The 23723-nt window shown below is 45.4% G+C and overlaps 1 protein-coding gene across 15 annotated transcripts in view; it reads right to left on the bottom strand.

Annotated features, from left to right (window-relative positions):
* The window catches only part of PTPN3 (protein tyrosine phosphatase non-receptor type 3), a 134253-nt gene that overhangs the window by 37914 nt on the left and 72616 nt on the right, over positions 1–23723 (bottom strand). For 13 of the 15 annotated variants that reach the window (XR_009051479.1, XM_057723740.1, XM_057723747.1 and 10 more), the window contains 8 exons: positions 19403–19447; positions 16254–16306; positions 11980–12100; positions 10424–10511; positions 7488–7576; positions 6251–6314; positions 4701–4873; positions 1518–1652 (listed from right to left, as the gene is read on the bottom strand). Coding sequence is in view for 14 of the 15 variants with exons in the window: in XM_057723740.1 (XP_057579723.1) it covers positions 1518–1652; positions 4701–4873; positions 6251–6314; positions 7488–7576; positions 10424–10511; positions 11980–12100; positions 16254–16306; positions 19403–19447 (768 nt within the window). In the remaining variant the exon portion in view is untranslated. The remainder of the gene's footprint in view (positions 1–1517; positions 1653–4700; positions 4874–6250; positions 6315–7487; positions 7577–10423; positions 10512–11979; positions 12101–16253; positions 16307–19402; positions 19448–23723) is intronic. The other 2 variants (XM_057723741.1, XM_057723753.1) reach the window with 1 other exon arrangement.

The following is a 23723-nucleotide window of genomic DNA, read 5'->3' as shown; positions in this document are numbered from 1 at the left end:
GTACCTACCTGACTCCTGAAAATGAATCAAAAGAGGCAATGTTCTCAGGATGCCTGGGGGGGACACCTGGGGCAGCACCTGGGCGTCGACTTCTGCCGTGGGTGATGCCAGGCTGCTGAGCTTCCTAAATTTCATTTTCCCCGTTTCCATCTTCCCCTTCTTTGTGAGCCATTTCTCCTCGGGACTGTCAGGGCCTCCACTATTTACAATCCTCTTGGGCCCAGATAATCAATAATACTGTATCCAAAGCAGAGTAGGAAGGCTCATGACCCCTCAGGAGAGGACCTATACATAGCAGTAAGAGTCCGGCCAGGGGTGTGGCAACATCAGATCCCGCTGTTCTCCTGGACGCTGTCCTGGCCTCTGCTCTGGAGCCCTGGTGCCACTGCCTAAGAGACTCTCAGACAAATTAAGCTGCTACTGCATAGCACAAATTTACTGCTATAGGATGAGTGCCTAAATCTTGGAAACCAAGAACCAATCCACTCAGTCAGGTCACGATTTCCAACACTAAATGCCGCCACCATCCCCGCCAGAGCCCTCGGCCTCAGTGGAGGGCCCTTACCCAGCGGCCCTGCACAACAGCTCCACTTTTTGCCTGCCTGTTAGAACGTCCCTCAGTCCTGGCAGCTCCCTCCTTAAGAGTTTACAGGTGCAGCCCGTCTACCATGAAACGCACAGAACGCCACACTCGTATTTCAGGGTGGAGCTGGGGCAGTGTTTCTGGCTTGGTTTCCGTCCTAATGATGCCCGGCTGCTTTGGAGGCGTTCGCAAAATGCCCTGATGTCTTTGGGGAACATTGTAATAAAATAACAATAATAGCAACAATAACAGTCATTCTCCCTGATCCTTTTTGTATAGCTTATTTAGCACGTGTACATTATTTCATTCAACCCCTTTACAGATGGAAAGACTGAGACCAGAGAGGTAAACGAACTTGTTAATGAACAGAAGCGCCAAAATCTGAGCTCAGGTCTTCCAGTGACACACCTGTGCCCTTCCCACTTTGCCAAACTGCCACTTCCTTCTTTGTAAGCTAAGTCCATCATCTTAAAGTTGGCAGGCTACTTTCCTACGTGCATTTGCTACTGTTGCTGAGAGTCACACGTCCTTATATCCGTTGTATTCCATACCTTTACTATGTTTTCTCAAAGTTTATTTTGTTTGATATGAATGGGAAACATGAGATTAAATAAAGTTAAACATGCTTCTTCATCATAGGACTTCTCAGAACTTGAATATGCTAATTTCAAGAGGGGCGTTTCAGTAAGCTGCAGTGCTCAAATTTATTTAGACCAAATAACTTTTTAAAAAAGAACACCCCAGCATCATACACTAAAGAAAATATTTAGCTAGACTTCTGCATTTCACAAAAATAGCTACTTCTGCAACAGTCAAACATGCAAACGTAAACTCTGATCATAGGCCATCTATAGTTAGCTTTTTATTTTTATTGAGTTTTTAAAAGAAATAAAGTGTCTGTTGGTGAGCAGTACCAAAAAAAAGGAAGACATACCAGTTGGGAGTAATAGGAGGAGACCGAGACGGTAGACTCTTGGTTTCTAAATGTTCCACTGATAAAGATCTCCGCATGGCCGGGTTCCATACCATCCCTCCAATCACCTTTTTGCAATACTGGTTATTTACAGACCTGAAAAACCAGATTCAGGTTCACCTTCCACACTGACGTGTTCAACAAGAAAGAAGTGACAGCGTTAGTGAAACAGTCTACACACACTCCCTTCCTGAAGAATGGCTGGTTAACACATTGATGACCCCAGCCAAGGTTACAAGGAGTGGAGGTACACGAGTTAGAAGAGATTCCTTTCTGTTCTGGCTTTTCCTTATGTTATTTCTTCTCTTTGGGTGAAAAAATATTTTCATGTCCTTACTACTGCAAGCAACAAAACTGCTTTCAGAATATAACCAAGCCTTACCAGATGAGAAGGAATTTCGGGATTAACATTGAAATGCAGTTCAAGTAACTTCAAGGAATTCTCACTTTACTCACATTGGCATGAGTACAAACATTAACCATCCTTCCCGGTGTTCTCTGTCATCCTATCTGGCAGAAGCTGTCACTGTAAATCACTCAGAAATCTTTAAGAGCAGACCTGAGAAAATATGCTTAGACAGCAGAGTTTCAGGCCATGTTCTTTCAGTGTGCCACCCTGAAGGTTACTTTCGAATTTTATTTATACCTAGAGAATTTAAATCTCAGCTCTCTAGACCCCTCAGAGAATGAATTATTTGAGAGGATGGAGTTTGAAGCCAGTTTCAGGGAAACTCAGCTCTGGCATTTCTAAATTTTAAACAATGCTTTAATGTCTTATTAAAGCATTCCACACACTTCCTTGCAGCCTAAAACCAGCAACCCAACAAAAAACAGGACAAAAAAACCAAAAGAACATAGGCAACACGAAGCATACCCTCTAGAATATCAATGTACTAATTTTCAATGAGAAATACAGTTGTCACCCTGATCAAAATGCTCACAGCAGCGTCACCACAAGAATCTACACCAGAAACCAAATTACCGTTGATTGAGAGCACAGCATCGGAACGAGGGAAGCAAGCTGGATGATTCAAAGCTTTAATGTACCAGCTCCCCAAAGTATGTGTCACAGGCTATTAATAGGTACTCTTTGGAAAAAGAAGCGTTCCATTGTCCCGTAAGCTTGGAAAATACCGAACAAGTCTCTTTTACGTGGAAGCTTTCAAGGGGCCCAATGTGCAAATGTATAACAGTATCTCTAGGGGTTGGGCAAAGCACATAACCTAAGCCTCAGTTTCTCCATCTATGACGTGGAGATAATGAGGGATGAGAATTGCCAGTATGCCGAAGCTGGTAATGGTGGTCAAGAACTGCTGACCTGTGGTCACCGAGCCACCCGCCATGTCCCAAGTGACCCCCAGCGGCAGATTAAAGATGGCTGCAAGTTCTCTGACTCTTGAACGCAGGCTGGCCTGTGATTGCTTTGACCACGAGTAGCTGTGCCAGATATGGGCCCAGCCTTTAAGATGACCGGCTGCCTCTGCCTTAGGCTTTTGTGGTTCTGAGCCTCTGTGTAAGAAATCCAACTACCTTGAGAACACACAGAGAGGGCGGGGGTCCGGATGAGTCCAGCCTTTAGATCGCTCCATCAGGGAACCAGGTGTGAGAGAGAAGTGGTCCCAGACCCTCAGCCCAGCCCAGCCACCAGCTGCATCTCATCGAGAAACCCCAATCTACACACTGCATGGAGCAGAAGCATCACATGGCCATGTCCTTCCTGAATGCCTGACCCACAAGATCTTGAGATATAATAGAATGGATAGAATGGTTACTGCTTTAAGCCACCAACATAGGGGTAGTTTTTTCTGCCACAATGGAGTAAAAAAAAAAAAAAGAAAAGAAAGAAATTCCTCCGTGTTGGCTGCATTTTACAGATGAAGAAATTGAAGAAGGAAATCAAATGAAAACTGATGTAGATCAGATTTGAAGCTGGGCTTCTTAGTAAGAGAGTCCAAGCTTTCCGTAGCTCTCAATGCCACTTCTCAGCTCACAGAGGGGATTAAGTCCAGCCAAAGTAAATGCTATATTCCAACAAGTTATGTTTATGGCATGTTCAGAAATAGAGTTACTGAATGTATAAAAACACTGGACAGTATTAGAAGCCAAAAACTAGGAAACTATATTTGCTCTTCGTTCATTAGAAGCTGAGAGAGAGCCTTCAGCACCATAAATATCAATACTATCACTGATATTAACAGACATTTATTACTTATTCCATCTAGAATGCTACCGACCGATTACCATGTAATAGGAAAGTCACTGGAATCATTTGATAGAGTCCCACGTATCAGATAATGGCCCAGACGGGGTACCATTTTTAGTAACAGCTACATCAATTAAAATAAAAATCACAAAAATAACTTTTCAAACCAAACAATTTAGAAAATAACATGACACGCAATTTCTGCTACGTCTTAGAAGGCAGTCTCAGAATAAAAACTTCCACAAAAATATAAACTGCACGGTGAGTTCAGAGAATACATTGTAATCTAAAAGTTTAAAATATATAGCTTTACTGTATTAGTCATGAAGTATTTTGAATATCATGCTATGGATAACAGCACACATGGAACTGCTGTAAGAATTAAACACATTTAAAAGAGAATTAAACACAATGAAGCATGTGCAGGGAACAAAGTAAGCACTCAGGGGTCGCCAGCCGTAATTACTACTGTTGCCCTCCTGTCACTGTCGTATGTAGTACATGCCAGAGTCACCTGACTCTGGAGATCTTTATTTCTGCTCATTCATTATCACAGAGCATCTTACGGAATTAGTGCTCGGTGGGAGAGGCTGTCTTAGTGGCACCACGATGACCCTGAGTCACTGCCACATGTTTCCCCGGCTGCGACATGGTGGAGCTGCTGCAACGCTGGCTGCTCGGGAGCTCTGAGTGTTTACAGAGTTGAGGAGGCAGAAGCGGGTGATAGGAAACGGAGAAGTACCTGAGTGTGTGGAAAGACACACTGCTGCCCCCAGAGAGACGTTCACCCACACTTCTAGATCCACCAGCAGCTCTGGCCCCAGGGCCTGGGGCCTGTGGGCAAAGACATCCCTTCCCCTAAGGATGTCCACTCCCCAAGGGTGAGCAGGACATGTTTACATCTCAGGTTAGGGTGGAGATTGTCCCTAAAGCATACTCACTTTTTGGGGTTCCTAGAGCCCAGAGTCCAGTACTGGGACAGAACATTCTTTTCCTGAGGTAGTAGCTTCTTTGCCTGAAAGAATGTGTGGTGCTCGACACAGGATTTCCACAAGTTTTTGCAAGATCGGTAATTTAACATGTTGAAGGCCACTATATGTTCCCTGGATTCAGTCTGGGAGGAAAAACACAGCAGAGATTTCATCTGCACAGATGTAGGAGCAGGGTCTCAAGCATTCTATGCCCACATCGGTGGTAATCAGGTAAGAGACAATGGACAGCAGAAAACCGGCTTCTCTTTTGTGTACTTAGGCCACAAAACAAGGTTCTAAGAATATTTACCAGCAGGATTTGTTAACCATCTTTATGGATTTGGTGATAAAGACGCCCAGAGTCTACTCTCTATCATCATCTGTGTATCTTTCACGAACGCTTTCATTTCATATCTGCCTGCATTTCTAGGTCAGATATATTTGGAGCAACCAGATAAAGGCTGTCTGATACATCCCTTTTAAAATTTAGCTCTGGGAAAAATCTCTCCCCTCAAGAAATCATCTTTCACCTATCAAATGACAGGAATCTTATAAAGCTTCGGATTTCTCTATTTGCTTTCCACAAAGAAAGTTAAATCTACTGCTCACTTATAACAATCATTTTGATCACGTGCTCTCCCTCCATCCTACCTGAGTTCAGGTTTTCTGTTCTCATGTTAAATTACCATCCTGTGCACTTTTGTGGCACCTTAAATCTTACATCTGGGGATCAGGAGACCCAGATTCTAGTCCTAGTTTGCTCTGAGGACTTTAGTGTTCTCATTCCTAAGAGTTCATTGTGATGTGGAGTCATTGTAGGTACATATTATCTTTGGAAAACTGGGAAATGACGTAGTGACAGTAAGTAAAAAACATGCAGCCTAACAAGATGTGTGCTGCCATGAGAAGAGCGGGCATCTCAGATTCCTGACGCCCGACTGGTTCAAATCCCAGCTCCTCCACTTCACTCGCTGTGGGTTCGCTCACCTCTAAGTCACTCTTCTCCATGTGGAGAACCACACTGAGTACCTGGAGAGCTGTGGACTCCTCCTATGAGACATATACGCAAGGCTGCGGTGCACTTTAAACACGTCGGAGGAAGGAACTGACCTTGTTGGCTTTCATTGCTACTCTGTGGTGGGCTCGGCCAGGTGTTCGACCGATGGCACTTTTATCTAAATCTGATGATTCCCTGAGAAGTGGGCATGGTTGCATTCCTGTAAACAAGGTAACTCAGACTAGGGGAGATTAAGTAACCTGCCCAACTGGTGAGTGGAAGAGCTAAGATCTGAACCCAATGTCTCTGACTCCAAAGCAAGTGACTTCCCTGGCCAGAGAAGCAGAGTGAATTACACAGAGAACCTCGGGGCCCTCTGGACCCCGACGCCCACTTTCTTTCCACCGTTTGCCATGCTCTTTCTTCCCTGTTACACATATGACAAATTTCTTCACCCGCTGAAGCACTAAGAGCTGAAGTGGCTAAAAACACAAGAACCAAAGCAAGCACAAGTACAACTCACCTGTTTCTGTCGCTGATGTATAAAGAATTTTTTCCTTTTGAAAGAAATTTTTAGAATGTTCACCCTGCCAAAAAAATAAAATAAAACACAACACTAGAAAAGCACATCAGGGAGCAGCCAGGTTGCAGCCGACGCCTCTCGGTATGTGTCCTCTAGTCCATGATCGTGATGGCCGGGGACTCCTGGCTTCCTAGACTTTGCTTCAGCGCAGAAGGGATGGTGGCACCATTGTCTGGGCCAAACACCAAGTAGCTGACCGAAGCTGAGTATCACATCAGGGCCCCTGGATTACGATGTAGCTCTTAAATAACAAAGATCACGGGCAACGCGCTCTCTTTGCTGTCAGCTGCTTTTGTGACACTGCAGCTCGGCGGGAGCTGGTGCCTACCGGGGAAGACAGCTGAGGGCAGTGTGGAGCAGCAGAAGGAGGACAGACTCACCTGCATCCGCATCCCAGCTGCTTCGCGACGCCACAGCCACTTAATAGCCATGTGTCAAGTGGCCTCTCTACTGTTTGCATGGTAACACAATTATAGCCCCCATTAAATGAGCTGTTTTTATACACCAGGTCCCCTACTGAAAGCTTTACAAGTAGCCCCTTTACTAAGCCTTGCAATGGTTCTGAAAAGTTCATATCATTAGACCTAGTCTTCAGATGAGGAAACTGAGGCTGGGAGGCATCCCGTAAGTGCTCAAGATCATTCAACCAGGAATGCTTGGAGCCAGGATCTGAGCTTGTGCTCTTAAGTCCTCCACCATGGAGCCTTCGGAACAGTGGGGATAGCACTGCCTTTCTCAGATTTGTGGGGATTCTAGTCTGTTAGATCTACTGAGTTTTTAGACCAGAACTGGGCACTTGAAAAAACTTCAATTAATCATTAAGGAACTGCACTGAACATACAGCTCCTGCCCAGAGGAAGTTATCTGAATCCTGGCTAATGTACCGCCCAGGAAGGATTCCTTAATTCCAAAACCTGCCGTGTGCTGTTTTATCCATGTTTCACACAGTATCCCAAACCACAGGGTGGCTGGCAGGGGGAGGGATACTGATAAAAACCAAACTAATTTTCCCAAGGACTGAATCTGGATTAACTGTGGAGGTCAGAGGTAACAATTTGGGAGAAAGTCTCTGTCCCTTCTTTAGAAATAAAAGTTTAAAATTAGAGGTACCATTACTTTTGTTCAGCATATTTTTAAAGCATGAATCAGAAAATAATTAGAACTGCTATGCACTTACCAAGGATAGAAACTTGTGCAAATATATTTTCGGTATACAGCAATGCCCGCAGAAGCAATTCCAATCATTAGATCTAAATTGTGCAAATCCTGTAAAAAGGAAGATCTCAGATTCATAGCGTGTTACTGTCATGCTTATGCTCTCTGGTACCTCAAGCACCCACGCTTTTATAAATAGCACTATGTATAAGCTCCAAAAGGAAAATTACAGAAAACAGGCAAAAACCACCTCTTAACAGATACTTAAGATCCAAGTGCTTAGCACCAAATTCTTCTAAAGTGAAAATACACTGCCTGACAGTAACACCTGGATTCTGCCAGTTTACAAAGTTACTACCAGGCAAGCTCATTCATTCCATAGAATTATAGAAATGAACATTTGCCTTTACATTTTCAACAATTAGTAGCAGATATCATATTAAAATCAGAAAAGCCTTGTCCCCTGCACAGCTTTAAACAAATCTCAACTCCCATCACTGAAAAGACTTTAGCTATTAATATGAAGTATAGAACTGCTGATTCTAAACCCTATGAAGAAATAAAATATGGCTTCTAAGTCCAATACAGTCAACATTTATTAAGAGTCTATATGCTAAGCATTGCCGTAGATAATTAAAATAACAAAAGGAAGACACAGCGACTACAAGCTGTTTTAAATCCATCTGAGAACAAGTTAACAAAAATTTTAAAATAAAACAGTTCCTTCCCTTGAGTCATCATTATCCCTATTTACCCAATCAGATACTCATAATTTTAAAGAAGGGGCAGTTACCACTGAGTGTGAACCTTAGGTTTGCTACTTACTAGCTGTGTTTGTTTGGGCCACTGAGCCTCAGTTTTTCCTTTTGTACAATAAGGATTGTCGAACCCACCTCTAAGAGTTTTATCAGGCTGAACTTAGAGGATATAAGAATGTAGAACAGGGGTTGGCAGGCAGTAGGTATAATAAACATTCATCCCCTTCAGTTCTCAAGAGATAGTGGGACAAATCACTTATGAACAGTGATGTGAACATGGGGAGTTGGAGAAACTGGCTAAAGAAAACACTGCTGATACTGCTGCGGAAAGTCCAGAGAGTAATCACTACTGGGCACCCAAATGAAATCACATGCTTAAAGCAAAACCCAACTGGCAAGTTGAAAACCAGGTTGCACTGAAACATGATACTTGGGATCAGAATATAGGGAAATAAAAAGCAGGTGGGACAGAAAATTAGCACACGAAATAAAAATCAAGTGCAGAATAAGGAAATAAATGAATGCTTTGGGTGGGCCAGGGACGTGGGTCTCAAATCTCCTGGTTCTGTGGTCTTTCAGTCTGTACCACAACCATGGTAGCACAATCACTGTTCCCTAAATTTCTGTGCCCATCTCCACACCTCCCAGCTTGCTGAGCAGGACTGTATGCTTAGTCTTGGCTGATGAGCTATGAGCAGAAGTGATGCATCCCCTTGAGGTTGAATCATTTAAGAGCAGGTGTGCAGCCCTCCAACTTCCCCTTTCCTTGGGACAAGCATGAGGCCACATGAGAAGATGGTGAAGCCACCAGGCGAAAACAGCCTAGGCTGCTGAGTCACTACATGGAGGAGGGCAGCCCTGGAGAGCCATCGGGACCCATGCAGCCTTTGAACTACTGAGAAATAAACTTTGTGGTGTCAAGTTATTGATTTTCAGGGAGTTTTCGTTGATGCTGCATAGCCAAGGGTAACCCAACTCCCTCCACTATCATGGGGGTGTCAGGCAGACAGGTAATCAACTGGCCTTAGGACCTTCATGGGACCCTGGGGCTGGGGGGAGCACAGATCAGCTCATGCAGATGTAAAGCCCACTTCACCACTGAGGAAAGGGCTCCATAACATTTTATCAGACAAAACAGTACTTGCAAATGGAATAAAAATTAACAGTCAAGTCCCAAAGCTGATGTTATATAAGATCCATATCTTTTTCCTACTTTATTACCTATGCTATATCCTGTCCACTGCACAGTTATGGGATTGAAGTGAGACAAAAGAAAGTGTTTCTATGAAGTGCAAAAATATTAAAGTTTGGTAATTTACTCAACTTCCCTGAGCCTCAGTTTCCTCACCTGTAAAATGGGGTGACTAGAACACTGATTTCCCAAGGTTGCTATAATCTTTAAATGAGACCTTATGGTCACATATGAAAGCATCTGGAACAATGGCGAGTATGGACTAGGTGTTCAACCAATATTTGCTTCCTTTGCATATGATGTGGACCAATTACAGGTAGAAAATGTAAAGGTCAGATGCCAATTAGACAGTGCTGGGGTCACATACTGAAGCCATTACTTATGTGCTGCATGACCTTTGATAAGTCCCTGAGTATCAGTTTCTTCATCTGTAAAATGGGGGTAATGACAACACTTACCTCGTGGCATTACAGTGGGAAATAAATAAGCTACTGTGTCTGGCAGTTAGAAATGGCTCAGCAGATGATAGATATTAATCAATTTTATTTAAAAAGTCACAACCAATTCAAAATATTTGATTTTCATAATCATGCCATCATAATAAAAAACTATCATATTTTGAGTACATAATTAACCTTAACTTGAGCAGCACTGAGATTAAATAGTAGAAACCCTGGCTCATTAAAAAAAAGCCACTTGGAAAATGGCACTCTACATTTTTCACCTCTTTAACCATGAGGTGATCTTACAAAAATTACTTGTTTCTAACCCCTGTGACCCCCAAAAGTAAAAAGCCTTCAAGTATGAAGGCAAACATGAAAACACCAAGTGGATAAATAATAGCAAAACTCACTATTACTTTATAAACCTTTCAGTTATCTTTTTTTTAAAAAAAAAAAAGGTCTTTTTTTATTATACTGGAAAAGAGATGGTTTCAAAGAAGCTTTCAGATGTTCAGAAATGAAAATCAAAGTAACTTCTGAACAACACCGTGCTGAGGGTACCTACCCTACCGCTGTGCAGCTCCACTCCGTAGAAGTCGAGGGTCCGTGCTATGTTGATAAAACAAGACTCCGCTTCTGATTGCCTTAGCCCACTACAAAGGCAGAGAGAAGATGCAGAGTTCACCCGATAAACAGAATATTAACTCTGATTTTTAACATTAATAAAAATCTAAAAAAATTGATACCATTACTATAAGGTTATTAAATGCCTTACGTTATTCATCTTAATCAAACCCCAAATGCTACTAAACCAGGTATTTCTTTTTGTCCACTGAATATGACTTCATCTAGCCCTCTTGTTCCTTTCTCGAAAAATACCTCTCATTGGGCTTCTCTGGTAGCACAGTGGTTAAGAATCCACCTGCCAATGCAGGGGAAACGGGTTTGATCCCTGGTCCAGGAAGATCCCACATACCGCGGAGCAACTAAGCCCATGCGCCACAACTACTGAGCCTGCGCTCTAGAGCCCGCGAGCCACAACTAATGAGCCCATGCTCTGCAACTACCGAGGCCCATGCCTAAGGCCCATGCTCCACAACAAAAGAAGCCACCGCAATGAGAAGCCCGTGCACCGCAACGAAGAACAGCCTCTGCTAGCCGCAACTACAGAAAGCCCGTGTGCAGCAATGAAGACCCAACGCAGCCAATAAATAAAAATAAAATTTAAAAAAAAACCCTCTCATTTAATGGGTTCTCAACATCCAGAGATAAAGAGAGTCACTTTCCAAAATTCCCACCCTACCTTTTCCAAGTCCCTAAATTAGTGTGTGCTCTTTAGGTCTTTCTGCCTTTATCCTTTTAGCAGCAGACTCAAACATCCAAACGTCATTGTACTATTTTGGGATGCTGGCTCCTGCCTGGGGAGAAATTCTGGGAGAAGCTTGGCAGTGCCTTTTTGAAGGGACACTGGTTGGTTGGACCTTTGTTTTTATGGCCTTCCTGAGAATGTGAGGTCCCTTGAGACCTGGCCTTCTCGGTCAGGGTGGCTCTCATTTGACCTGGACTGAACGGAGCCACTGCAATTTTAAGTGAAAGGAGGCGAGGGAAGAGGAGACCAGAATAGGGTGAATCTGCTGGAGTAGAGGCCTGGCCCGAGGCAGCTGTGGAAGGCTGGTGTTCCCTTCTAGAAGGAAGGCGGTTTCCCCAACTGAACCCAGTCTGTCAGCACTTGCGTCTGTTTGCCTGTCTATTCAACACCACCTGAAGGAACGGCTTTTTTCATTAAATATGGGAAACTGTTAAAAAATTTGCCTGGCAGGGTCGATCTGTGGGGTAGTCAGATTTAAAGTTTCCTTTAGGAACTAACCGATTTCAATGACATCCTGAAAAAGAACTCAGCAAATTACCCTGAACTCTCACAGGGTTTCACACTTTACAGAAATGCTAGTTATGCCAAATATATCTGCCATCATAAGAGCTCAAAGGTTCACAACCCCCCGACATCTTGAAAGAGGATTCATGAGCAAAAGCAAGAGAAGACGACATCAAACCCAAGGGAATACGAGGTCTGACAGAGCCCGACCTGAGTTCCCAAAGTAGGTCACCCGCCCCTCTTCTCACCTGTGCTGCTCATGGAGAGACTCCACCTTTGATAGAAAGTCCTCGTTCTGATCCGGTATGAACTGACTATCAGAAAGATAGCCCGGAGGATGAATGGAAGAATCACGGTCTCCAAAATGAGCTATCAAGACAGAACGAGGGGGAAAGCACCTTTTCAATGTGGTCTGAATTTACAAGCATCTGCAGCACCACAAGAAAAACATTCATTGGAAATCCTCTCCTGAGGAGTTCTGCCACCTCGTGAACTCGAGCTTCTCATTAGCTCCGGAGTCCACATTTATCATCTGATCCCTACAGGCTAAGTACTGCCGTGCATGATCCAGCTGGGTCCTGTCTCCCCAAGGCCACACCAGCAGGAAAGTGGGAGCCTGGCTGAGTCTATTCTAATCCTACACCTGTCCCATACTCTGCGGTCAGCACAGTATTTGCCCTCATACCCCTGCATACAGGAAAATAAGAGACACCACGCAGGAAAACGCCATGCTCTACGTGGCAGGCACTGTGCAAACTCTTTGTAGTATTCCAAGGTTATTATAACACCGGACCAATCTGCTCTAAAAAATGGGTGTGGGCAGAAGAGACCACTGTCTGCATCTTAACCTACTTCCCTGGCAATCAGGGAAGCATGGAAGAAAGGGAACCAAGGAGGTGTTCAGAGGCCATGGGGATGGGATGGCAATGGGTGAGGGCAGAGCTCTTAGGAAGAAGGAACATTCTGACAGGAGTTGGAAGACAGGGAGACCCATGCTGGGACCCTGCAACTGCAGAGGGAAGAGGAAGGCGGCCTTACAGAGGGACTCTCAGGCTGGCCCCTTGTCCAAACGGTACTTCTCTTTTGAGATCTGTGACTGCCATCCGCAGACATGATTCACTGATGTCTACAGTGTGACAGGTATCCATGAGAGTTGTGCAGTGCCCAACCTGTACAAGTGTACACAGCTGCCCTGAGGACTCAAAACACCTGGGTATCTGGACTGTTGAGGAGACTGGGAAAAAGGACCCTGCGTGGGCAGCCAAGGATCTGGCTTGTGGGACCGAAGGACACTTGCTTCCCTTCTTCAAGACTGTCTTCCCACCTGCTATAAAAACAGGAATGAGGAAGACAATTTCTAGCTCTGATGGTCACTTAATCTAGTATTCTGTTTTCTTAACAAACAAAAAAACCCTATTTTATCTTTTTCTTAGAAAGATCAACCTTGATCTTTTCAAAGGTTTTAATAAATTCTTTTTGCAGCTAGCTTCCATGCCAGGAAGCTTCTAAGGACTCATGATTGTTTGAGTATCCACTTAACAAAGAAGATTTCTACATCAAATGATTCCTTCTCTGTCTCAAGGGCAGGGATTGGGGAAAGCTTCGGTGATGCTTTATGGCCAATCCCAGAAAGAAAGAAAATGAGTGAGGTGGTTGTGTAGGTGATTTTCATCCCAAAGTTGAAAAGTCAGATGCAAGGGTATCTTTCTTTACATCTACTTAGCCTAGGGCTCACCCTCAACTGCCATCACACACAAGTGCTGCTCTTTGAGATCTGCACTGTAATGAAGGGATCTGTGTCCTCTTTACACTGTTCCTTGAGGGCTGGGAGTGGGTCAGACTCATCTTTTGGGTCTTGCACTAAGGCATGGCACACAGTAGGTGCTTGGAAATGACCTGTACAGATGCCACTGCAAAGTTCAACTTTGGAAGGGGAAAAGGGCAGAAAGCCAAGTGATCTACACATGCAGACTTGGTCATGGGTAGACCACAGGCCATGAAGGCCAGCCAAACGTGGCTACGCTGTGGACAGGAGCGTCAAGGCTGCATGATGGAAGCACAAGTGTGGCTCACAGGCGAGTCTGTGCATGATGAAGGGTACAACAGGGCATTTACAGGAAGTAATTTAGATGCCCTGATGCTGGAGAAAGTTCGAGAAAGCCTTAGAATCATCTCATTCAAACTCTGCATGCTGAAAGAGAAGAAACTTGAGGTCCAGAGATGAGAAGGGACCTACCCCATCACAGAGCCACTTTTCAGCAGCCAAGACCAGAACCCAGCTAGCGCGCCTACCATTCCACCAGCCTGCCTGCCAGGCCTGTGAGCTGCTGCTGGCCATTTGTGGATGACAGTGGTCATGTCCCCAGAGGGCAACCAAATGCTGCAAATGACTTTCCTGCGTCTCAAGGCAGAGTCCTATTAAATTTGACGCTGTTGGTTGCAATCAGCTCATGGAGATCATCTTGGATCCTGACTTGGTCATCCATCATATTAACAAACAGTCCCAACCCCTGTGCCTTTCCGCAAACACGAACAGCAAGGTTCTCTCTTTAGTCAAGTCACTGACAAATGTCTGAACTTAATACAAGACCAATGAACCATCCTCCCTCCCCCAACTCCCACCCCGTGGTTTTCCCTTGAAATCTTAGTTGGCTACTCTGCAATGCCTTGTGCTAACCACTAGGGGGAAACAAAGTTAAACAGTCTTTGGAAACCATCTGCAAAGCACAGGGTGGTTTCCACGCTGAATTCAATGACCAATGACATCATCCCACTAGATGTTCTTGATAACCTAGTGACAGGTCTTGCTTTTATCCCCATTGAACAGATAAGGAAATGGAGACGCAAGAAAGGGACCTGCCCACTGTTGCTCAGGCTGGTTACTTGGAGCCTAGACCCTGATCACAGTCCATCTTCTTTATCTACTTACCATAGGACACGCCCTAAACTCCAGAGTAACACACTTTTCTATCTGTGGGGAAGCAACACATGCAAAAGCTAATTACAGCAGAAAGAAAAGGAAATAAATGCTTATGTGGGAAATACCTTGTCTTTGAAGTCCCATGCATTCTTCTGGCCAATATTTTATATTTTGCAGGCCAGAGAGTATGTCCCAGGTACTTGAATGTATGGCAAGTCAAGCTTTTCTGCTGGGAAAGCCCCTTACTTGCTATTCATCCAAGTCCAACTTGATCGTGGAGGCTCTGAGGCTCTTCTTAGGGGTTATCACTAGGAAGCTTTTCCACACTACTTCCCCCTGCAACACCGCCCCCCCCCCCCCCCACCCCGCGGAGAACAGAGTGCACCCTCGGGGCTCATCCTCACTGCTAGCATCAGTTAGCCCATATCTGCCTGCCCTCCAGGCTGCAGACCCTTTGCAGAGAGCAGCCATGCTCTATCTGTGCAACCTGATGCTGGTGCAGAATCCACACATGGCCAAGGCTCAGAGGCCCTTATAAAACAAATATAGATTTTCAAAACTTTGTTCTTTGACCCCCATAGACCCTTGACAGGCCTCCACCATCAATTCCTTTCAGATTCTTTACCCACAGATCACTTTACTTTTTCTCTAGGAAGAAAATGTGCTTTTGGTTGGCGTCACTGACCACCCTGTCCTTGTACACATCCAGCATCTAGCACAGGGCCTGATGTGGAATACACGCTAATAATGTTCTGCTGATTGAATAACTAGATTCTTACTTCAGCTTACACAGGCCTTGATGGAACATTCCATCTGGACTTTCCATCCCATGTGGCAGCCACTAGCCACACGTGGCTATTGAGCACTTCAGCTGTGGCTAGTCCAAATTGAGATGTGCTGGAAGTGTAAGAATATGGACTGGTTTTCAAAGACTTAGTATGAAAAAAATGTAAAATATCAAAATTTTTACATGGATTACATAGTTAAATAATATTTTAGATAAAATGAGCTAAATAAAATATAGTAATTAATACAACCCATTTCATTTTACTTTACTATGGCTACCAGAAAGCTTAAAATTACACATGCAGTTCCCGTTCTATTTCTATTGGGCAGTGCTGCTCCAGGCCAATATATAACCCATTGCTCTACTGAACCTAAAAATAAACTCCTAAGATCCCAGCAGTTTTTCAGAGCAGCACCAAGCAAGAAGCAGGAGTGACCTCCAGCAAATTCCTGAACCTATCTGGGTCTTAGTTCCCACATCTATGAGAAGTGACTGGTAGAAGTATTTGCCCCATTGGGATTTCTTATAGCGTCAGATCCAACTCTGAGTGAAGGCTGTGGAAGATGTCATGTGCGCTAGGTATCTTCTATTTCTGGGCTCCCCTGGGAGGAGACCCCACTTTTCCTACGGCAACATCCCCGAGCTGGAGGAGAGCCTAAATCAAGATGAAGGTGGAACTATCTGGACGGCAAGAGATATGCTGCCCAACAGGATTCCTGGGGAAGGGACTCAGTCAGACAGGAGAGGCCAGTGAGTTTCCTAATGTACCGGTCGGAACAAGATGTCCATCTGCAAAACGCTCCTTTGTGACTTACATTGTACTGCATAGGATGCGAGAACCACCGCTGAGTTAAGAGGGCAGGTTAACCTGTCAGGAGAAAAACACAGAAAAGTCACCAAACCCCACAGAAGCCCGAAACACTCATTGATCGTGGGCAACACATGCTGTTTTCTTGGATTAATCATTTAAAAACATCACGGATAATAACAAAGAATTCTCAGCTATTCAAGCTCAAACAGTAAAGATAAACATAACACACGAAAGAGTTTTTGAAATTAGGAAAGAATTCGTCCATGTTTAAAATAATACATATTAATACAAATACCATGAGGCTTATCTAATGCTGGCCAGGGTTTGGCTGGTCAAGGAAGGTCAGGCTCGTATCACTAAGAGGAGAAGTGAGTAGACTGCACTCTTAGATCAATGGGCAGGCAGCCTCTGCCTCTTTCTGGTAAAGACGTGAGACTTCTCATAGGGCTAACTGAATTCCTGAGTTCTGGTGACTCTGATTCTTGATGACCTGCTTTCCAGAAGGGTGACATCCTCTTAGGGAAAAACAGAAACGTATTCTGAATTTTAAAACGCTTGTGAGTTTTAAATTATTTAATTAGTTACAATGACTTAAGATTCCTAAATCTATTCACCATCCTGAACCTTCCCATCCAGAGGGAATGGTCTGCCACCCCTCAGTCTTCCTGCCGTCCACTAGAAATCCATGAACCCAAGGTTGGGCTTGTTTTCCTTCTTTCCTCTTAAGCTCCTTGCCCTCCCAAACACCCTGTTTTGGCTAATAACTCCATCTCTGTCTCTGGCATATGCAGAATCATCTGGTGGCTCCTTTCTCTCCATTCAACTACGGATTTAACGGTCTGCCTAGGAGCTCAGTCAGCAGATCTGGGGCAGGAATCACGGCCAGGTGAAGGAACACATGAATAGAAGCAGGAGTGAGGGCTTGCAGGGTTAGGGGGATGCAGATTTTAAAAGCCTTCTTCCCAGCAATCCCGTGGGAAGTGGGGAAAACATGCCGTTTCCATGGCAGCCCACGCAGTGCCTAAGATATGAGTCACTCCCCCACCTCCTCTGACTAATCTGGTTGGCTCACCAGGGCTCCCCTCCTGGTCCGCTGTGCTGTGCTCTGGTCCTGAAGCTGCACATCAATATGAAGGTAGCCTTCCCTATCTGAGGGGCCCCATGTTTCAAGTAACCATGTGCTCCTGCTCCAACTTCTAAATGCAGATACGTCTGGGGATACTCGCCATCTGTTTGATCACCTGGAGACTCAGAGAGCCCATGGGGAGGGCAAACATCAGCATTCACTTTCCCACCAAGGCGGGCGTCAGTGAAATCTAAGCTGGTGTGCTCGCTACAGGAAGAGCAGGTGAATGGGATGTGGGGAAGAGCGTAGGAGAGTGGCTAAGGGGGTTCAGTCTAGATGGGAGAAACAATCCTAGGAGTGCGTCAGGAAGAACACCATTTCCAAAGAACGGTGTAAATAACAAACTAAAGAACACCGCGTGCGTCGACAGATTTCTTTCTCTCTCACCAGGCTTTAGGGTCTCCACCTGTTGGACAAGAGTGTCTATCTCAGCAGGAAGGAGAGGATGAACAACCCCTTCCAAGCCCAGGAGAAATGCTAACTAGATCCACTGAGTCTGTCAAGAGATCCATGGCTACCAAGGGCCAGATGCCACCCTGACACGCCCACCCCCCAGGAGAGATGAGACCCACCTGCAGGCCTGACAAGGATGCCAGGGATCTAAGCCAGGACATGACCCTCAGCAGGTTTCTACTGACTCACACAAAACAAGGGGTATTTCGTTTGGAGAAGAAAAAATGAAGACAAATTTCCAATACATGGAGAGCTAGACTGGAAGCTCCAGAGGTAAGGGTGGGGGGCCCGGCCTCATTTGACCAGCACAGTCAGTGCCCGTCTCGTAACAGGTGCTTGCAAAATATGTGTGGGGAAAACAAGTCAGTGTGCAGGAGAGAGAGACAACTAGTTCTATCGCCACGGAGGGCAGCCTGGACCCAGGACAGGGGTGGGTAATTTCAACCTAGACTTACCCTAAAATACAACAAGGCTGCCTCAGGAAAACCCCTCATCCTCTTGCAGCCTTCTTTGTGGGTACTGTTCCTGCCAAATCCCTCCTGCTTAAAAACCCTCAACAGCACTCCTCTGCCTGCTGGAGCCAAGACGTGGGTCTATGTTTGACAGGAAGAGCCCCCTCTCCCTGTTCTTCTGTACGCCCTGAGCACGTGGTCTCCGATTGGGACTGTGGGCTGTGGGGCGGGGTGTCCTCACGGCCCAGTGAGATTTAACTCCTCACTTCTCCACCAACCCCAAGTTACCACAGCAATCTACACTTTTCACAAAGCTGTCACCAGCATCTCCTTCTCCTAAAATCTATGGCTACATCTAGCCATAGATCTCCTAAAATGATGGCTATGGTCTCCATTGCCCATAATGGTCCCAACTGCTTCACAGGCTCCTGTCTCATTTCGCTGATCAGACTGCCAGCTCCCTCATGGAAGCACAGTAGAGGCTTCTGAAGACCCTCCTCAACAGAAAGAAAGAGGGGGGTGGGGAGCTTGGGAGTAAGATGTGGCTGTTCCCACCCGTTTACCTGCTGCAATGTCTCCTATAAGTCAAGAAAAACCCTGGATTTGGAGGAGGTGGCTCAGGGACCCATGACTTGGAATTTCCCCTCCCTTCTGGAGCCTCTCAGATACTTTGCAGCCATGGAGACGGCCCTGATGCACAAGAAGTGCTGAAGCACAGGCGGACGCTCCTATCTTCCAGCAAAGTTCCCCAGAGAGAAAATGAGTCACCTCTGGGTACTAAGGGGACCTAAATTGGGCCTGATTTGCCTTCCTGGATGAAGCACATTTTGCGTTCAGTCTCTCCCTCCCTCCCTTTACCGTTTCTCAGGTCTTTACCAGAAAGATAACTGCACCTTTCGTAATAAAATTGAAGCAATATGAAATGAGGTTTATCAGTCCTCAGCTTCTCTAAATCCAGACCGAACTAGAAACAGATGTCCCAAGCAGGATGCTGCTTTCAACATCCATTCTTTGTTTACATTTAATATTGTTACCAGAAATGCATGCTCATTAGATTAAAACCAGGAATTTCAGTAGTCTGGGGCCACTGACAGGAAAAGAAGAATGCAAAAGTCTCATTACCTTCCTTCACAAATATCCATCTTCAGTTGTAAGAAATACAAATGCCTATGAAATAATTGTTTTCATTAATTCATAATATTCAAATTAAAATAAGCAGAAAATATGGATGAGTCAGGGACAAGACCTGCACATTTGAAAAACAAAACACACAAAAACATACTTTTGTCTCAAGTAGCAGGCACCGCTCAGTACATTGCAAAGCTGCCCCCCTGCAGTCACAATGGCTCCTGCGGCTGCCTCCGTCTCAATGGGCGGGGAGTGGGGGTGTGATTTCCAGCCAGCCTCCCGCCTGCACGTGCTGCCAGGGACGGGCTGAGCAGAGGCGGAGGGGGTGAGGGCAGCCCACCAACAACCAGGTGATGCTGCTGCCAGTTGGCGCCCCCACCCAGGGCCTTCCCAGTCAAACCTGGGGTACCCAAGAGGACCAGGACCCACAGACAGCCCCTGCACACCGAGGCGCTGCTGTTCTGAACATCGGCACACCCACGTTCCTCTGTGTGAAGTTACTGAGAGGAGGAGGGTCTATGAAGACACCTCCTTGGCTGGGGTGCAAACACCCAGCTGGGCTTTTTCCTGTGTCCCAGGAACTGTGGGTGCCTGAGCAAAAGCACAGACATCCGTCATCTACAGGCTGTCAGGCCTCCAGGCTGAATTCTGTGTTTGTCTGTGAGCTCCCAGCAATGTCGCTTCAAAACCCGGGACTTGATTTGTGGGCAGAACTTGGTAGGTTCTTGGTTCGTCACAGGACCCTCCCTCCAGGGAGCAGGGCTCAGAAGACATCAACAGTGTCTGCATAGGCAGGCCGGGAAGGGCCCTAGAGAGCATTATATTTAGGGACGTGGCATACATGTGACATGTGGCCGCTGGCTCCCACTCTTTTTTAAAGCCTGGATTCACACAGGATAGACATTCCAGTGTCTGGCCAAGATGACGAAAGGGAAACTTCTTGAAATCTAATACAGATGCAACAGAAGTGTTCAGGGGCAGGAGAGACAGAATTTTGGCAACGTAAACAAATCAGTCTCAATATTCCTTCTAATTTCTATGTCTAAAGGTCAAGGCACCGGTGTTTTGAGATGTGAGTGCTTCACGTGGTATTACAACCCTGTATTTGCACAGTTCTGGGCTGTGTGTGGTACTACATAACTTACCGCCTCATTTCAACCTCATAAGAACTCTGAGGTGGGTACCGCTACCTCCATTTTTTACTGATGAGGATACGGATGTTCAGATGGGTTATGTGGCGTCAGTTATGTCTTATTTCAACCTGGACACTCATGCTATGAGAAAAATCTCACTATGCTACAATTTCTTATGCATCTAATGACTAACAAGCTTAGGATCAATCTCCTGTCTCTGATATGACTTTGACTATGATTACTGCCAACTACTCTTCCTGTGCTGAATGCCAGAGCACTGAGAGATGGTGTGACATACACTTGCTGATTCTTGCTTATTCCAAATCGGAATCTCTATCTTTTCCACCTGGGTCCTTTCTAGTTTGTTCCTATATTTATCCAAGCTGACATTCAACTGGAATTAAGTGTTCTCTCCTCCTATCATGCTACTGAGAGAAAGGAGAGGAGGGAGAGAATTACAGATAATCCAGTGGTAAATCTGGACTTTCACTGAAGAGCCCAGCTAAGTGGTAGGTCTTCCTCGGGATGTAAAGGAGAATGGGAACCTGGAGACCCCCGTTCACAGAATGCTGCCTTGTCATACATACATTCAGCAATGTTTCTGAGTCATCCCTAGGACATCATACACAAAGAGACTGGAACAGTGGAATGACACCCAAACTTGGGAGACCTCCTAGGAATCTTAAAGAAGCCTGATTCTGAGACTGCCAAGTACATGAAAGTCTGTTTGGAATGGTCTAAATTTATCAGAAACAGCCGTTGTGGAGGCTCACAATCAAGGAGACAGTCAGGAATTGAATAAAAGACGTCACGTAAAAGAGACGCCTGGTGTGCCTGACTTCAGAAATGTAACGTTCGTTTCTGGAGTGTACCCCACCCATGACCTCAACTTCAGAAAAAAGCAACCAATGCCTCCCTGCCTAGATCCTTAGTAAACAAACAGGAAAGAACAAATACCACCTCCATACTCCTTCTTTGACCCTTGAGAGAGAAATTTCTTTAAAGGGGAACTTACTTTTGCATAGGCTACAGAGCTGGGGTTTAAAAAAGATACTGTGTATAATACTGTACATCAACTATACCTCAATTAAAAAAAAAAAGATACTATGTGCCAGGAATATAGGCAAAACTTCATTTAAGTAAAAACAAAACAAAACAATATTTTTTTGAATTAATGGTGGAAGCCAGGCCCAGCCTAAGAAGAAGCTGCCCCCTGGCTCTCTAGGAGCCACAGGGGTGGCTGCTGCCACGGCTCCTGCTGCGTTAAGAGAAATCTGGAGCCCACATCCCAGGAGGTGACAGCTATACTCTACTCCACACTGGGGGGGGACCACCCATCTTAAGATGGGAGGTAGGGTGGTGGGGTCGGGTGTCAGTCCGGAACCAATGACTTTTGGGATGGACACAGACAAACCAAATTCTATCTGGGGCTTAGGTAAGAACAAAATTTAGTCTATTATTTGTCTTCAGCCGAAATCTGCCCCTCTGTAGCCTCCACCCACTGGCCATAATTCTACCACCAAGCACATCTAATTCCCCCTTTTCCATGACAGCCCTTTGAAGATCTGAAAGCAGATCTCCGAGTCCTCTCTCCATCCTGAACTCCCTGCGTTTCCTCAAATGACAGGGAGGCTCAGCAGAAAGATGCTTTCCTGTGGGGTGTGGAAGTAAGAGTCCAACGACCGAGAAGGGGCCTGCAGAGGGGCTCCCGGGCTAGGCTGGGGCAAGCGACCCCTTCACTCGGGTACTCTGGGAGCCACAACCCTGGGGTCCCAGCATCCCAGGGAGGACGCGGGGCAATGGGGCACAACCACTAGTTTAGGCAGTGCAGTTCACACTTGGGGCGGGCAGTAAAATCCACTTAATGAGCCACAACTGGCATTTTAAAAGAAGGAAACAGAAAACTTAAGAGTGCTTTGCAACTACTCTTGTTTCATGAAATGTCTGCTTCGGTGATTTTTTTTTTTTTTTGAAATAGTTGTGGTGCACAGGCTTCGTTGCTCCGTGGCATGTGGGATCTTCCCGGAGCAGGGCTCAAACCCATGTCCCCTGCATTGGCAGGTGGATTCTTAACCACTGCACCACCAGGGAAGTCCCTGCTTCAGTAATTTATATATATCTGTGTAATGCATTACAAAGCAAAAATATATTTTTTATTGTAGGGTTATTTTATCTATACATGATCCATCATGACATTTTTAAAAGCATTCCTTGAACAGAATTTGATACTCAGTAGTATCCTGAATATTTCCAGCGGGGAAATCCTGGTGGGGTCGTTTCAAACATTTTCTCCTCGCTCATGTCACCACTTTGTGCCCACCAGCTTGTGAGCTGACCTGCTGGGTTGAGTGTCCTACACTCCCCCTTGTCCACCAGCGTGAAGAGCTGTTATGGGGAAAACTCAAGGCACCACGTGTACGTCCCATGGTTACCCAATGAGTCATGTGGGACATCTTATACCGTTTAAAATTTAACTTCATAGTAAACACAAGTCAAATCTCCAATGCCTTCTATTGTAGAGGGAACAGGTGTACAAAGAAGACAAAATAGTAGCAGACTAATATTTGGCCTTTAAACACATGAAAAGTTAAAATGTGATCATGTGATTACCATTAAAAAAAAAAAGGGAAAAACGAAACAGCACTCTCTGTCCAAGTTAAAGTCTCCTCCTTGGTGATCGTCTCGTGGTCACAATGGGCAGAGGATAGGATTCAATGAATCCTGAACATTCACTGCTTTTTTTCTAGTGGGAGAGTTTCCCTCAGGAAGAAAAACAAACCTTTCAGTAATAAAAGGGCTGGTTTGTTGCCCTGGGGGAAGGGGAGGAGAGGCCCAGGTGAGCTTGCAAAGTCCATGTTCAAACAGCAACAACTTTCCTGCGTCCGCCCCTCCGTTCCAAACACAGGTCCCCACCCAGAACACCCACGTGCCAGCTCGACACCAGTGCCAGGACCCACGCCAAGCCTGGAGGGGTAAACAACTCTCGCAGCCCTCTTTCCCTTATCTGGTTCACAGATTGCCTGCACCACTGATTCCTGGAGGCTGCCTCCTCTCCTTTACAGCTCCTACCAACAGGGGCTCTGATAAGACAGGGCTTAGTTCAGAGACCTCCCTTTCTCCTAAAGAGCTCAATTCTAACCCTTCAGAGACACTGTGCTATCTGACCGGTAGATGACTGTTTT

This window comes from Hippopotamus amphibius, chromosome 2, assembly GCF_030028045.1.
Source record: "Hippopotamus amphibius kiboko isolate mHipAmp2 chromosome 2, mHipAmp2.hap2, whole genome shotgun sequence".
NCBI lineage: Eukaryota > Metazoa > Chordata > Mammalia > Artiodactyla > Hippopotamidae > Hippopotamus > Hippopotamus amphibius.
Note: the sequence above shows the minus strand (reverse complement) of the source record. Positions and strands in the feature narration are given on the sequence as shown.